The following is a 16,456-nucleotide window of genomic DNA, read 5'->3' on the forward strand; positions in this document are numbered from 1 at the left end:
TGCACATTTTTTTAACTGAACCAAAGTCAAAGTGCAAACAGCATAGTATAAAAATAACTTCACAGACATGTTTTAAAGATGTTAAAGCCAAAATTCTCCTCCTGCAACTAGGTTAAAAAAAAAAAGCAGAAAACAACAGGCTTTAGGTAGTAAGAAAAAACAAAAGATTCACAAAGCTGTGCACCTGTAACCATGAACACTTGTGGTTTATGTTCAAATTTGTTCTCAGCCCAAATAGTTCCTCCTGAATACAGTTTCACACTTCCTGTGTCTTCGTCTTTGTGCCATCTTCATTTCTTCTTCTGAAGTTTTAAGATTCACTCAAACAAATTAATTTGAATTCACTGAATTATTCCATGTGCTGGACCCTGATCTTCATCCTCTTTTGCCCTACAAGTTACAAAAGTTTTTTAAAAAGTCAGCTGTCAATCCCACATCATATGTCTTTGTTTGCATATTGTCTTAAATGATGACAATATTGTCTCCATAGCTTGGTTAGCAACACTTTTGTTTGATTTAACCAAAATCTTTCCAAGTGAAGATTCTTTCTACTGAGATTTGAAGGACTGGGTCAAATGTGAAAGTGGTCACAAAAACATGCATGTTTTTAAAAGGCTTTACATTGTGCTACATTTTGTTCACTCTTTGCAGCTGCAGTGTTATCTGGCTGATTTCTTCAATAGTTTGTAATTTAGAAGCTTTTTCTTTTTCTTTTTTTAAGAACAACATACAGAAGAAATATTCAGAGAAATAAGAAAAAATGCTGGAAGAACTTCTCAAGATCAAAGCCCAGGAAGATAAAAAAAAAGAGGCTGCAGTTATTCTTCTGTGTACAGGAAGAGCACAGTTTCCTCTCAGAATATTTAGTTTAAGTTTCAGCTCTCAGCAGACGCCAACTTCAGCACCCAAGATGAAGACCTTCTTCCCAAAATTTGCCATCAAACAATACAGCACGTATGTCGCAATGATTGTGATTTTTGTTCACAATTATGTGCTTGACGAGGATTTAAACTGCACTTGCGATGCTGATATAACAACCTGCTCTTTCTACTTGGTTCTACCTTTTTTAATTTTATTTTCTTTACAACTCTGGACAGACGAGCCATTCAAGAGAGTCTGGAAATACACATGTCCTACATGCACATGTTGTTGTTGTTTTTGCAAATGCAGGTGCAAACTTTTCTTGGTTTTGTGTTTACAAATTATGAAGGCAGTTTGCATTGGTCTGCTTTGGGTATTGTCCGTGTTCATCGATGGAGACTGGTTTGTTTGCTGTTGCAATACGTATAAAGAACATCCACAGTTAGGCTGCAAAGACAAAGAAAACATTACAGCTGAGGAACGAGTCCTGATTGCGAAGCTGAAAAACAAATCCATGGTGAGTAAAGTTGTTGTTCTTCACACATCATACAGTACCACTCTGTGTTGCTCTCTCGACTTATTGTGTTTTTTTACTCCTTTATCTACGATAAAGCTGAATATCTGCAGATATAGGGAGTTTGTAATAAGTTTATTTCACTTAAATTTTAGATCTCTTTCACTAATTATACTTGTAAATTACAAGTATAAATGGATGGTATGGATGGTTACATCTGACCTTGAAGAGTCCAGTTACCAATACAGGAAGACTTTGCATCAGAGAGCTGCTGAAACCATCCAATGTTTGGAACAAAACAACCAAATGTTGATATGTTTTCACGTGACTCTACACACTACACTTAATGAGCTGTTTTCTGTATGATTTTCATATCATTGTGGTCCAAATCCCTGGTCCACCTTTCTTTACAACATTGCTTCAGTTCATTGAGGTTCACAGATATTTGTTGATGAACGGCTCTCTTCGGGCAGTTCAGTCAGGTTGAGGTCTGGAGTTTGACTGGGCCAGAGCAGCATGTTGGTTTTTTCTTTTTCAACCACTGCTGGAAATTTGCTGCTGTGCTTGGAATCTCTTTTCTGTTGTATGACTCAGTTGGGGCGAAGCTTTAGCTGTCAGCCAGACAGCCTCACATTAGGATACTTTAGCATACAGAGGAAATCACGCTTCCATCAAAGCAAGGTGACAAGACAAGTGGTTGCTAAACAGCCTCAAACCCGCACAACTCCACCACCATGCTTGGTAGTCGATTTCAGGTGTTCACCACCTAACCCTTGGGTCGCATTAATCCAAAGGATGTTGTTCCAGAAGTCTTCATCAGCTGATGAGGCTTTTGCACTCTAGTCTGTTCCACTTAATTTTTTTCTCTCTACTCTGACTTCACACCTACTTTATAGGAAGGGGTTAATTAGCAGATGCACACCAGATTTGCTGGTTTTTGTAACTGTACTGTCAATTGTCGATGAAACTGATGAGTTGAAAAGAAAAAAAGAACACAGACTGGATTCTTTCCAGATATCACCTGTTTAACTAAATACATGCCCTCTTTTACAGTTTTGTGATTTCAGAATATGAGTTTAAAATATAATCTTTGTTGCTTCTCCTTCAGCTTATTGGCTTGGGTGCACTCTTGGTTGGCTTTGTTTTTGTTACCTTTGTGTTACCACTTGGATGGAAGAAATGCTGTGAAGAGAGAGAGAATTGCCCAAGTTGCTGCGACAGAAAACTTCTCTACGACCAAATGATTTTGGAAGAGGAAGAAAATGTTCTCACAGACATGATAAGAAAAGCAGCAAAAGATAAGCTGACCGAAGAAATGCAGAAGAAACTTGACAGTGGAACATGGGGGGAATGTTTTGATGTTGCTGAAAAGCTGATTGAAAACGAAACTCCACGAGGACAGAAGGTAATATCATGTTGCTCTATGAAGACTCCAGTGACTTTTTAAAAAAAAACATGTAAACCACTTCAGTCCAGATGTGACTGAAGAACAAGTAAAATACATGATCCTCTGTTTTTTCTGTCTCTGTAGGACAAGATTCCTCTTGAAAATAAGGGGGCAGAGGTAAATGTATCATTCTGTCTGTTGTTCACCTTCCACGTTTAATTTTATCTATTTTGTTTTGGATCTACAAAAGCAGTTTTACATTCTGTATTATTTCAACCTCGTGTTTTGTTTTTTGTTTTTACTTTAAGATCCTAATTACAGATAAAATTAGGAACAGAGATTTTTATCATCACTTTGTCTGTTCTGTGCTGACTTTACTTTGTTTTTCTTTGTTTTCTATTCAAACTTAAGTAATCTAAGTTGTGTGTGTGTGTGTTTTAAATGTAAACAGGAGGGCAAACTAATGGAGGAGTCTGATTCAGAAAAACGCACAACAGAAATGTGAGGAAATTATCGTCACTGCGACCGTCTTATCAGAATTCAGAAGTTTCATTTTCAGTTTATCAGAAAAAAAATATGTCTGTACTTCACAAGTGAAAGGAAACTATAGTAAGATTGTTATGTTATGCTTCTAAATACCATGTTATGGTGATACATGTATGTTTCATATATTTCAAAGTTTTTTTTTTATGTCACATGAAAGTAGATTTTTAATGGTGCTATTTTTACGCTATGATATTGTTTGAATTTCACAAATGTGCGCATGTTATAAGGAGCTTCTACAGAAAGCCTTTGAGTCATTGTGCATCACTTTGTAGCTGACAGCTTGTCTCTATCTTGTAGCCTTTGGTTGGCTTGGGAACACTTTCCCTTTATATTTGGATCAGCTGTAGTCTTCACTCTCCCTCGTGGCCACTTTATCACTCTGTTAGTTTAGTTTAACTTTTGACCTGCTGGCTTCACACTGACGTTGGCTATTTTGTTTCTAGTTGCTTTATGTGTGACCGTCTCTTTAAGCTCAAATTTTACCAGTAGCCTATTAAAGACATTAATAAGATAGTTTTCACTGTTCCTGTAACATTTAATGCCACCTGTGTATAAACAACATGCTCAAAGAAGCTGTGAAGTTTCAGGTTTGACAGAAATCATAAAAATGAAGCTTTTGGGTCTAGAAAGAGAAAAACAGAGATTTGGATTTTAATGTGCTAAGCTGATATTTTAATAAATACTTTCAAATGAAATGCACAATTTGAACTGTAATATGTGTTTCAGTAAAAATGAATAAAAAAAACATGAGCTTTGCATTTTGTTATTTGTCGTTCCTTTTTTCCACTGAACATTTAGCTGTTTGTGCTGTTTGTGGTTTAATACGAGATCGGCGGTGACATTCTGCATCTCAAATGTTTTCATACTTCAAGTTACAGGTAATGCTGAACTGTAACTGTTTCTGCTAATTGTGTTATCTGTATCTATAGGTTTCCAGAGGTTTTTAAGAGATGATTTCAGACCACATGAAGTCAGATGTTTTGGACACCAAAAGATTTCAATGGTTTTCAGCTATTATGTCAGTTATTTTTTTATTAAATAGTAGGAGGTCCTAACTGATGAATTCAATATTTAAGTATTTATCTAATCATCAGTTTAAAAAAAAAAGAATCTACTGACAGATCTCTTATTTTGGCGCCTCCTGGAGGACAAATGCTCAAAGTGCAAATATTCTTACCTCATCATCCAGGAAACTTTGGTCCATATTGTATGTTTATATATATTTTTATTATTATTAATTGTCAAAAACAATTATTATGTATATTTAGCATATTCCTTCAGGTGTTGTGGCACACAGACTCACAAGGATGGCTTTTCAGTCTGCACTGCATCGAGAACAGATTCTGTAATGGCGATCACTGCATGGGCTCCTGAAAACCACTGAGTGTGAGTATATGAGATGGTGTCTCAGATACTGCAAGGTGGCCAGGTCCAAAATTTGATGTTTGGAGACAACATTATGATCTGTTGTTTGAGTGACAGCAGATGGAAGGGAAGATGGAGATGCATGTACTGCAGAGAAGAGGAATGAGAGTCAGTAGATGAAGACAGAAGATAAGTGTGTGAATGGGAGGGAGAGAGTGCACGTAGGGCGGAGTTCAAATTCAAATTCAAATCAAATTCAAATTTTATTTGTCACGTACACAGTCATACACAGTACGATATGTAGTGAAATGCTTGGACAACTGCTCGTGACCTAAAGAAAACAAAAAAGGAAAAGGCTATGAATAAGAAAGGAAATAAATATGAAAAATTAAAAAGGGTAAATTTAACTAGGAAGGAATAAAATATAAATTAAGGTTAAAAATGAAATAACTGTACAACACAAATTAAAATGAAGGGTAAATTTAACTGGGAAGAATAAGATAAAATATATAAATTAAAGTTGAAAATAAAATAACTGTACAACAAAATATACAATATAGAACTATATAAGAATGTATGAAGAAATCTAAATATAAATAAATATATACACAATAACAGCAGCTGTACAAGTATTAACCGGAAATGAAGAATATAGTGACCAGTGTTGTGCAAAAACAAAGTCCAGAAAGTCCAGTGTGTGTGTGTAAGAACCATATGTGTGGGTCAGTACTGTGTGGTGGTGTGATTGAGAGACCGTATCGCCTGCGGGAAGAAGCTCCTCCTCAGTCTCTCTGTGTTGGTCTTCAGGGAGCGGAATCGCTTTCCTGACCTCAACAGAGAGAACAGTCTGTTGTTGGGATGAGATGTTGAGATGAGTGCAAGGAGTAATTTGTGAAAAACAAAGTTTACAAGGTGGGAGTGAGACCTTGTATGTATGATGTATGGTTTGTCTGTTTCCGGGACAAAAAGACAGGAGGTAGAGTTGGAGATGTTAAGATTTTCATTTGAAGTGACCAGAATCACTGGATTAGAAATGAATGGGTCAGAGGAACAGAGGACAAGTTAGAGAGGCAATGCTGGTGAGGTTTAGACATGTGGACAGGATTGATGGAAAGGTGGAAATATTGGAAAAAGCCTTACAGCTCCATAAAACTTCATCATTCTGAGATGGACAGAGGTGGTCCTTGGTGGCGACTCTTGAAAGGAGCAAAAGAAGTCAAAATTCATAAAACCTTAGATATTAAACTTTGGCCTCCAAGGTATTACAAAAAGCCCCCCGAACATGACATGTGGACATCAGACTACTTCAAGATTTATATGTACACTGCCAGCCAAATGTTTGGACACACCTTCTCATTTAAAGGTTTTTCTTTATTTTTACTATTTCCTACATTGTTGATACATACTGAAGGCATTACATATATGAAGCAAGATATATGGAATTACTGTATGTAGCAATGAATAAATTGATAAATAACTCCTGAAAATTCCTGAAAGAAGCCAGCATTTGCTTTGTTGACAGCGCTGCAAACTGGCCTTCTCTCAAACGGTTTCCACTTGCCTTGTCAGTGGTGTCCCAGAAACGATGTGGGCTTCATAGATAATTGGCAAACCTTCTGGAGGAAACCTGGTCTTGTTAGGAGAGACAGCATCCATCCCACTTTGGATGGAGCAGCTCTCATTTCTAGAAATATGGACAAATTTATTAAACCCCCCAAAATATGACTATCCAGAGTTGGGACCAGGAAGCAGAGTTGCAGTCTTACACGCCTCTCTGCACAGCTTCTCTCCTCCTGCTACCCCCCCCCCCCCCCCCCCCCCCCCCAAAAAAAACCCATCTCCATAGAGACTGTGTCAGCTTCCAAACAGACAAAAAACAAACTAAAAACCAGCAACAAACAACTTAAACATAAACAATTACAAAGAAAGAACAATACAGTATCCACATCTGAACCAAAGAGTAAAACAGTGAAATGTGGATTATTAAATATTAGGTCTCTCTCCTCCAAGTCTCTGTTAATACATGACTTAATAATTGATCAACAAGATTAATGCCAGGCTTAAAGAACTTATAGCTGCAATTAGTAACCTTGATCAAAGTTATACACTGAACCCTTCTCCAGAATTACTGAAGCAGCGCCTTGATTTGCAAGCAGAATTTGATCTTATGTCAACCAAAGAGGCTGAGCACTTATTACTACGCAGTCGTGGCTCATATTACGAATATGGTGACAAGGCTAGTCGCTTGTTGGCACATCAGTTACGACGTCAGGCCTCCTCGCGTGTGATACCCAGTATTAAACACTCTTATGACAATATTACTACAGATCCCTTGGAAATTAATTCTACCTTTAAAACATTTTACTCTTTGTTGTACAGGTCCGAATTTCCCACGGATAAAGCTAAAATGAATGCATTTCTTCATAATCTTTCAAACCCTGTTATTGGTGCTAATGATGCGGGGCAATTGGACTCCCCATTATCTGTTGAAGAAGTATTAAAAGCTATTACAGTTATGCAGTCTAATAAAGCCCCGGGTCCAGATGGGTTTCCAATTCAATTTTATAAAACATTTATTGGTAAATTGGCACCGTTGCTTTTGTCTGTGTTTAACGAATCCTTGGAAACGGGTTCATTACCACCTACTTTCACACAAGCAACCATAGCGCTCCTTCTCAAAAATGACAAGGACCCAACCTCCTGTGGTTCCTACAGGCCATTATCTCTGCTTAATGCCGATGCAAAGGTATTGGCTAAAGTAATTGCATCTCGCCTTGAGGATGTGCTTCCTCGAATTATATCTGAAGAGCAGAATGGCTTTATAAAGGGACGGCAATTGTTTTTTAATACCCGTACACTCTTTAATGTTATTTACTCAAAGCGTCTATCTGAACTTCCTGAATTTGTGATTTCTTTAGATGCTGAAAAGGCTTTCGATAGGGTGGAGTGGGAGTACTTGTTTGCAGTTTTAGAGAAATTTGGTTTTGGCGATAAATTTATTTCCTGGATTCGGCTTCTTTATTCGTCCCCTAAAGCCAGTGTTCATACTAATGATGTTTACTCTGATTATTTTGCGCTGGGTCGTGGTTGTCGTCAAGGTTGCCCTTTGTCTCCCTTACTCTTTGCCATTGCCATCGAGCCTCTGTCTATTACATTGAGATCTTCTTCTGTATTCAGGGGAATCATCCGTAATGGAATTACACATAAAGTATCATTGTATGCGGATGACTTGTTATTATATATGACTGACCCGGCATGCTCCATCCCTGCTGTTTTAAGTATTCTGGAGAACTTCAGTTCGTTTTCAGGTTATAAATTAAATTTGGGGAAAAGTGAGTGTTTTCCTGTTAATACGGCAGCACGTCAACTTCAACAGTCTGATCTACCCTTTCGTCTCAGTCCATCTGGGTTTAAGTACTTAGGGATTAACGTGGCTCGCTCTCTAGCTGGCCTTAAATCAGCAAATTTGTCTCCTCTTATATCAAGGATCACATCTGATATTCAAAGATGGGGTAATCTCCCCCTTTCTTTAATCGGTAAGATTAACGTTGTTAAAATGAACATCTTACCAAAATTTTTATTTTTATTTCAGTCAATTCCCTTATTTTTGCCGAAACATTTTTTTGTTTCACTGGACAAGATTATTGGTTCTTTCATTTGGGGAGGGAAGCCACCTAGGGTCTCTAAAACTTTGCTGCAGCGATGCAGATTTAGTGGAGGACTTGCATTACCTAATTTTTTAGCCTACTATTGGGCCACTCACATCCATAAACTTTGCTACTGGCTAAAATCTTCTGGTTTCTCGTGGTGTAAATTGGAGTTATCATCATGTAAGGGCTCTTCTTTACCGGCTTTGCTCTATTCCTCTTTACCTGTAAGACCCTCTCTGTACACTGATAATCAGGTGGTTCTTAACACACTCAAAATCTGGTTTCAGTTTAGAAGTCACTTTAATTTTGTAATGCCGTCTTCCTCGGGTCCTCTAAGTGACAACCATTTGTTTCCCCCTTCACTTTTGGACTCGACATTCTCAGTGTGGTGTGACAAGGGTATAAAACAGTTCAAACATTTATATGTGGATGGTGTTTTCGATAGTTTTCCCAACTTGTCTTCTCGTTATAATCTCCCTATTACCCATTTGTTTCGCTATTTTCAAATTCGAAATTTTGTTGCCAAGTGTTTCCCAAATTTCCCCTCTTTACCTCCAGAACAGCAGTGGGAAACTATGTTATCATTTGTTCCTCATCACAGAGGAACCATTTCGAAACTCTATGATGCTATTCTGTCTTTTAGTAACCACTCTAATGTTAAGCTTAAGTGTAAATGGGAAGGAGAACTGGGAATTCGAATACATGAGGAGTCTTGGGAACAGGCTATAGCGAGGGTACGATCTTCCACCTCCTGTGCTCGTCTTGGACTTATTCAATTTAAGGTCATACACAGGGTGCATTTCTCTAAGTCTAGACTTTCTGAATTGTATCCAGAAGTGGAAAATAAATGTAATAAATGCCACGGTTCTCCTTGTAACCTTAGCCACATGTTTTTTCTGTGTCCTGAGCTACAAGGTTTCTGGACCGAGTATTTTGCTATTATGTCAACTGTTCTTGGGGTAACTCTTCATCCTTGTCCTCTGATTGCTGTATTTGGGATTCCTGTTCGCTCACTTACACTTGATTCCACACAAAAGGATATTATAGCCTTCACATCCCTATTAGCGAGACGTCTAATATTGTTGCATTGGAAGTCTGTTAAGTATCCTACTGTTTCCCGGTGGCTTAAAGATGTCATGTTTTTTTTAAAACTTGAAAAAATGAAATATACGTTGAGAGGTTGCACAGCCAAATTTTTTCACAAGTAGCAACCCTTTATCTCTTATTTTGCTAGTCTAGAGGTATTGCCTGTTTAAATCTACTTTTGTTACTGTTATATTCCTCTAATATGTTTGATGGTTGTGTTGATCTGTGTGGGACTGGGGGAGGGGGCGTTGTGTTTTTTTTTTCATATATATATATATATTTAAATATAAAAAAAACACCCAGCACGCCCCTGCGGGCGGTTTATCCTTCAAGCTCAGGTCCTCTACCAGAGGCCTGGGAGCTTGAGGGTCCTGCGCAGTATCTTAGCTGTTCCCAGGACTGCGCTCTTCTGGACAGAGATCTCCGATGTTTTTCCCGGGATCTGCTGGAGCCACTCGCCTAGCTTGGGAGTCACCGCACCTAGTGCTCCGATTACCACGGGGACCACCGTTACCTTCACCCTCCACATCCTCTCGAGCTCTTCTCTGAGCCCTTGGTATTTCTCCAGCTTCTTGTGTTCCTTCTTCCTGATATTGCTGTCATTCGGAACCGCTACATCGATCACTACGGCCGTCTTCTTCTGTTTGTCTACCACCACTATGTCCGGTTGGTTAGCCACCACCATTTTGTCCGTCTGTATCTGGAAGTTCCAAAGGATCTTAGCTCGGTCATTCTCCACCACCCTTGGGGGCATCTCCCATTTTGACCTCGGGACTTCCAGGTTATACTCGGCACAGATGTTCCTGTACACTATGCCGGCCACTTGGTTATGGCGTTCCATGTATGCCTTGCCTGCTAGCATCTTGCACCTGCTAGCATCTTGCATATATAAAAACACCCAGCACGCCCCTGCGGGCGGTTTATCCTTCAAGCTCGGGTCCTCTACCAGAGGCCTGGGAGCTTGAGGGTCCTGCGCAGTATCTTAGCTGTTCCCAGGACTGCGCTCTTCTGGACAGAGATCTCCGATGTTATTCCCGGGATCTGCTGGAGCCACTCGCCTAGCTTGGGAGTCACCGCACCTAGTGCTCCGATTACCACGGGGACCACCGTTACCTTCACCCTCCACATCCTCTCGAGCTCTTCTCTGAGCCCTTGGTATTTCTCCAGCTTCTCGTGTTCCTTCTTCCTGATATTGCTGTCATTCGGAACCGCTACATCGATCACTACGGCCGTCTTCTTCTGTTTGTCTACCACCACTATGTCCGGTTGGTTAGCCACCACCATTTTGTCCGTCTGTATCTGGAAGTCCCACAGGATCTTAGCTCGGTCATTCTCCACCACCCTTGGGGGCATCTCCCATTTTGACCTCGGGACTTCTAGGTTATACTCGGCACAGATGTTCCTGTACACTATGCCGGCCACTTGGTTATGGCGTTCCATGTATGCCTTGCCTGCTAGCATCTTGCACCCTGCTGTTATGTGCTGGATTGTCTCTGGGGCATCTTTACACAGCCTGCACCTGGGGTCTTGCCTGGTGTGATAGACCCCAGCCTCTATGGATCTTGTACTCAGAGCTTGTTCTTGTGCTGCCATGATTAGTGCCTCTGTGCTGTCTTTCAGTCCAGCTTTGTCCAGCCACTGGTAGGATTTCTGGATATCAGCCACCTCCTCTATCTGCCGGTGGTACATACCGTGCAGGGGCCTGTCCTTCCATGATGGTTCCTCGTCTCCCCCCTCTTTCTTGGGTTTCTGCTGCCTGAGGTATTCACTGAGCACTCGGTCAGTTGGGGCCATCTTCCCAATGTATTCTTGGATGTTCCTTGTCTCATCCTGGACTGTGGTGCTGACACTCACCAGTCCCCGGCCCCCTTCCTTCCGCTTAGCGTACAGCCTCAGGGTGCTGGACTTGGGGTGAAACCCTCCATGCATGGTCAGGAGCTTTCTTGTCTTTATGTCAGTGGCTTCTATCTCCTCTTTTGGCCAGCCTATTACCCCAGCAGGGTACCTGATCACGGGCAGGGCGTACGTGTTGATGGCCCGGATCTTGTTCTTACCATTCAGCTGACCCTGAAGGTACTTGGTGGTTGCAGCCTTTCTAGCGGCCTCTTCATGGTTCCCATTTGCCTGCGGGATCCCCAGGTACTTGTAACTGTCCTCTATGTCTGCAATCTTGCCTTCTGGTAGTTCAATCCCCTCAGTTCTGACTACCTTCCCTCTCTTTGTTACCATCCGACTACACTTCTCCAGTCCGAACGACATTCCAATGTCATTGCTGTATAGCCTGGTAGTGTGGATCAGTGAATCGATGTCTCGTTCACTCTTGGCATACAGCTTGATGTCATCCATGTACAGGAGGTGGCTGACAACTGCTCCGTTCCGTAGTCGGTATCCGTAGCCAGTCTTGTTAATGATCTCACTGAGGGGGTTCAGGCCTATGCAGAACAGCAGTGGGAACAGAGCATCTCCTTGGTAGATCCCGCACTTGATGGTAACTTGTGCTATGGGCTTGGAGTTGGCCTCTAGTGTTGTACGCCACATCCCCATTGAGTTCCTGATGAAGGCTCTTAGGGTCCCATTGATCTTGTACAATTCTAGGCATTCCAGTATCCAGCTGTGGGGCACTGAGTCATAGGCCTTCTTGTAATCAATCCAGGCAGTGCACAGGTTGGTCAGTCTGGTCTTGCAGTCTCGGCTGATTGTTCTGTCTACCAGTAGCTGGTGTTTTGCACCTCTGGTATTCTTGCCAATTCCTTTCTGTGTCCCGCTCATGTATTGACCCATGTGCCTGTTCATCTTAGCCGATATGATACCTGACAGGAGCTTCCATGTAGTACTGAGGCAGGTTATTGGTCGGTAGTTGGAGGGGACCGGTCCCTTCTTGGGGTCCTTGGGGATCAGGACCATCCAGCCTTCAGTTAGCCATTCCGGGTGTCTTTCGTTAACTAGCAGCTGGTTCATTTGTGCTGCCAGACGCTCGTGTAGTGCAGTCAGCTTCTTCAGCCAGTAGGTGTGAACCATGTCGGGCCCTGGTGCTGTCCAACTCTTCATACTGGAGACCCTTTCTTGGATATCTGCCACTGTGATGGTTACTGGACCCTGTTCAGGGAGGTCGCTGTGGTCTGCCCTCAGATCCTCTAGCCACTGAGCATTGCCGTTATGGGTTGCATCCTTCTCCCATATGCTCTTCCAGTATTGCTCCGTCTCCAGCCTTGGTGGTGCTGTTCTCTTATTGTTCCCTTGCCACTGAGAGTACACCTTTGTTGGTTCTGTGGAGAACAGCTGGTTTATTCTCCTGCCTTCTATCTCTCTGGTGTACCTCCTCAAGCGGCTGGCCAAGGCTGTGAGTCTTTGCTTGGCAGTTTCCAAGGCCTCAGGTATGGACAGCTTGCTGTATTTCTTAGGCACCTTATTTGTCGCACCTTTCTGCAACTCAAAATGTAAAAGAACCCACCCACCACTTTAATCACACTCTAGATCTTGTTTTAACATATGCATAGAAACTGACCATTTAACAGTGTTTCCTGAAAACCCTCTCCTGTCTGATCATTTCCTGATAACATTTACATTTACAATAATTGATTACACAGCGGTGGAGAGTAGACTTTATCACAGTAGATGTCTTTCTGAAAGCGCTGTAACTAAGTTTAAGAATATAATCCACCCACTGTTATCATCTTCAATGCCCTGTACCAACATAGAGCAGAGCAGCTATCTGAACGCTACCCCAACAAAGGTCGATTATCTTGTTAGTAATTTCACCTCCTCACTACGTACGACTCTGGATACTGTAGCTCCTGTGAAAACTAAGGTTTCTAATCAGAAGTACCTGACTCCGTGGTATAATTCTCAAACACGTACCCTAAAGCAGATGACTCGTAATCTGGAGAGGAAATGGCGTGTCACAAATTTAGAGGATCATCATTTAGCCTGGAGAAATAGTTTGCTGTTTTATAAGAAAGCCCTCCGCAAAGAATCAGAATCAGAATGGGGTTTATTGCCAGATGTTGAGGTTTACAACATTAGGAAATTGCTGCGGTGCTTCAGTGCAAACAATAAGAATTAAAGTGCTATGTAGAAAGAAAGATATGTGCATGAGATATACATGAGATATATACATGAGTGCTACGCAGAAAGATATATACATGAGTGCAGGTGGTGATCGGTGCCAAACATGAAATGATGCAGTGACACAGCGTAGGGTCATGTGTTAGTGGCGGGGACAGTCATGTGGTTATTGTTCATGTGTCCAACAGCAGAGGGGAAGAAACTGTTCTTATGGCGAGAGGTTCTGGTGCGGATGGACCGGAGCCTCCTGCCTGAGGGGAGCAGGTCAAACAGACTGTGTCCAGGGTGAGAAGGGTCAGCTGAGATCCGAGCTGCACGCCGCAGTGTCCTTGAGGTGTACAGATCCTGCAGAGATGGGAGTCTGCAGCCAATCACCTTCTCAGCAGAGCGCACAACACGCTGCAGTCTCTGTTTGTCCCTGATAGTGGCTCCAGCGTACCACACGATGATGGAGGAGGTGAGGATGGACTCGATGATTGCAGTGTAGAACTGCATCATCGTCCGTGTTGGCAGGTTGAATTTCTTCAGCTGCCTCAGGAAGTACATCCTCTGCTGGGCTTTCTTGATGACGGAGGTGATGGTGGGCTCCCACTTCAGGTCCTGGGTGATGGTGGTACCCAGGAAGCGGAATGAGTCCACAGCGGTGATGGGGGTGTCAGTCAGGATGATGGGGGGGAGTGGGGCTGTGTGCTTCCTGAAGTCCACAGTAATCTCCACTGTCTTCTGGGCATTCAGCACCAGGTTGTTGTGGCTGCACCAGGTCACCAGACGTTCAACCTCCCTCCTGTAGGCAGACTCATCCCCGTCCGAGATGAGCCCAATAACAGTGGTGTCATCTGCGAACTTGATTAGCTTGACAGTCTGGTGGGTGGAGGTGCAGCAGTTGGTGTACAGGGAGAAGAGCAGAGGAGAAAGAACACAGCCCTGAGGGGAGCCGGTGCTGATGGTCCGGGAGTCCGAGACATTCTTTCCCAGCCTCACATGCTGCTTCCTGTCCGTCAGCCAGAACATCTTACTATTCATCACTGATTGAAGAAAATAAGAACAACCCCAGGTTTCTCTTCAGCACTGTAGCCAGGCTGACAAAAAGTCAGAGCTCTTTTGAGCCAACCATCCCTTTAATGTTAACTAGTAATGACTTCATGAACTTCTTCACAAATAAAATTTTTATCATTAGAGAAAAAATTACCAGTAATCATCCCACAGATGTAATATTATCTACAGCTACTCTTAGTACCATTGATGTTAAGTTAGACTCTTTTTCTCCAATTGATCTTTCTGAGTTAACTTCAATAATCACTTCCTCCAAACCATCAATGTGTCTTTTAGACCCCATTCCTACAAAACTTCTCAAAGAAGTCCTGCCATTAATTAATGCTTCGATCTTAAATATGATCAACCTATCTCTAATAATCGGCTATGTACCACAGGCCTTCAAGCTGGCTGTAGTTAAACCTTTACTCAAAAAGCCATCTCTAGACCCAGCAGTCTTAGCTAATTATAGGCCAATCTCCAACCTTCCTTTCATATCAAAAATCCTTGAAAGAGTAGTTGTCAAACAGCTAACAGATCATCTGCAGAGGAATGGTTTATTGGAAGAGTTTCAGTCAGGTTTCAGAGCTCAGCACAGCACAGAAACAGCTTTAGTGAAGGTTACAAATGATCTTCTTATGGCCTCTGACAGTGGACTCATCTCTGTGCTTGTCCTGCTAGACCTTAGTGCAGCGTTCGATATTGTCGACCATATCACCCTATTAGAGCACTTCGCTCTCGCTCTGCAGGCCTACTTGTTGTTCCTAGAGTATTTAAAAGTAGAATGGGAGGCAGAGCCTTCAGTTTTCAGGCCCCTCTTCTGTGGAACCAGCTTCCAGTTTGGATTCAGGAGACAGACACTATCTCTACTTTTAAGATTAGGCTTCAGTGGCGCGGCTGCCCCTCTGTTGGTCTTCCATGGTCTCTTGTGTTCTGGGGGCCTCTGGATGTCTGGAGTTTTGATCTCCTCCATACCCGCTTCACACCCTGGAGGACGGGGCTGTGGCCCCCCCACACTCCCTAGCAGATCATTACATGGAGAAACCTTTGGAATGCAAGCATGCTGATCCACACAGGTATGCACACATGGGTATTCACAGACGCGGACTAAAGCTTTCTTGGCTGCTGCCTCAAAGCACACTGTGCGCTGTCTATCTTGCGTGCTGCACAATATCGTTTATTATTTAGTAACTATTGATATCTATGACTAGCTAGTTTATTGTGATGGTGCTTTGTTTTCTCTATTATTATGTTGCTCTTTGTTGTTTGCTGTCTCCTCTGTTTGTTTTTTTTTGTTTTTTTGTTTTTTCTCCATACAGGTGACCCAGGAGTTGTTTTTTTTTGTTTTTTTTTGTTTTTTGTTTTTTTTTCTCTCTCTCTTCCCCCCCCTTCTCACCGTCTCTTCTCCCCTTTGGTTTTCTTTCTTTCTCTCCCCCTCTTTCTCTCATTCATTCCCCCTGTCCTATTTATTAAAAAAAAAAAAAAAAAAAATGACAAAGGATGAACTGAAGCTCTGCCATCACGTAATGTCGCATACTGCTGTTTCTGATGTCATTTAGGAAAAAAAAAAAAAAAAAAAAAAAAAAAAGATTAGGCTTCAAACTTTCCTTTTTGCTAAAGCATATAGTTAGGGCTGGACCAGGTGACCCTGAATCCTCCCTTAGTTATGCTGCAATAGATGTAGGCTGCCGGGGGATTCCCATGATGCATTGAGTTTTTCCTTTCCAGTCACCTTTCTCACTCACTATGTATTAACAGACCTCTCTGAATTGAATCATATCTGTTATTAACCTCTGTCTCTCTTCCACAGCATGTCTTTTATCCTGTCTTCCTTCTCTCACCCCAACCGGTCGCAGCAGATGGCTCCGCCCCTCCCTGAGCCTGGTTCTGCTGGAGGTTTCTTCCTGTTAAAAGGGAGTTTTTCCTTCCCACTGTTGCCAAAGTGCTGCT

The 16,456-nt window shown here is 42.0% G+C and overlaps 1 protein-coding gene across 1 annotated transcript; it reads left to right on the forward strand.

The window, feature by feature from the left end:
• The first annotated feature begins 910 nt into the window (after positions 1-910).
• LOC146611407 (uncharacterized) lies at positions 911-4,255 on the forward strand. Its single transcript, XM_085345607.1, has 4 exons — positions 911-1,378; positions 2,484-2,780; positions 2,907-2,939; positions 4,238-4,255. Exons 1-4 carry the CDS (start codon positions 911-913, stop codon positions 4,253-4,255), a joined length of 816 nt encoding a protein of 271 aa, XP_085201733.1.
• Positions 4,256-16,456: the final 12,201 nt, after the last annotated feature.

Source organism: Diplotaxodon limnothrissa, linkage group LG20 (genome assembly GCF_057381915.1).
Source record: "Diplotaxodon limnothrissa isolate DT_005_m linkage group LG20, D_limnothrissa_male_GT1.1, whole genome shotgun sequence".
Taxonomy (NCBI): Eukaryota; Metazoa; Chordata; class Actinopteri; order Cichliformes; family Cichlidae; genus Diplotaxodon; species Diplotaxodon limnothrissa.

Excerpts from the sequence above, each read along its gene's own strand:
- LOC146611407 (XM_085345607.1), top strand. The coding sequence starts at position 911 with ATGAAGACCTTCTTCCCAAAATTTGCCATCAAACAATACAGCACGTAT. Across the intron at positions 1,379-2,483 it reads AGCTGAAAAACAAATCCATG|CTTATTGGCTTGGGTGCACT; the intron begins GTGAGTAAAGTT and ends CTTCTCCTTCAG. Across the intron at positions 2,781-2,906 it reads AAACTCCACGAGGACAGAAG|GACAAGATTCCTCTTGAAAA; the intron begins GTAATATCATGT and ends CTGTCTCTGTAG.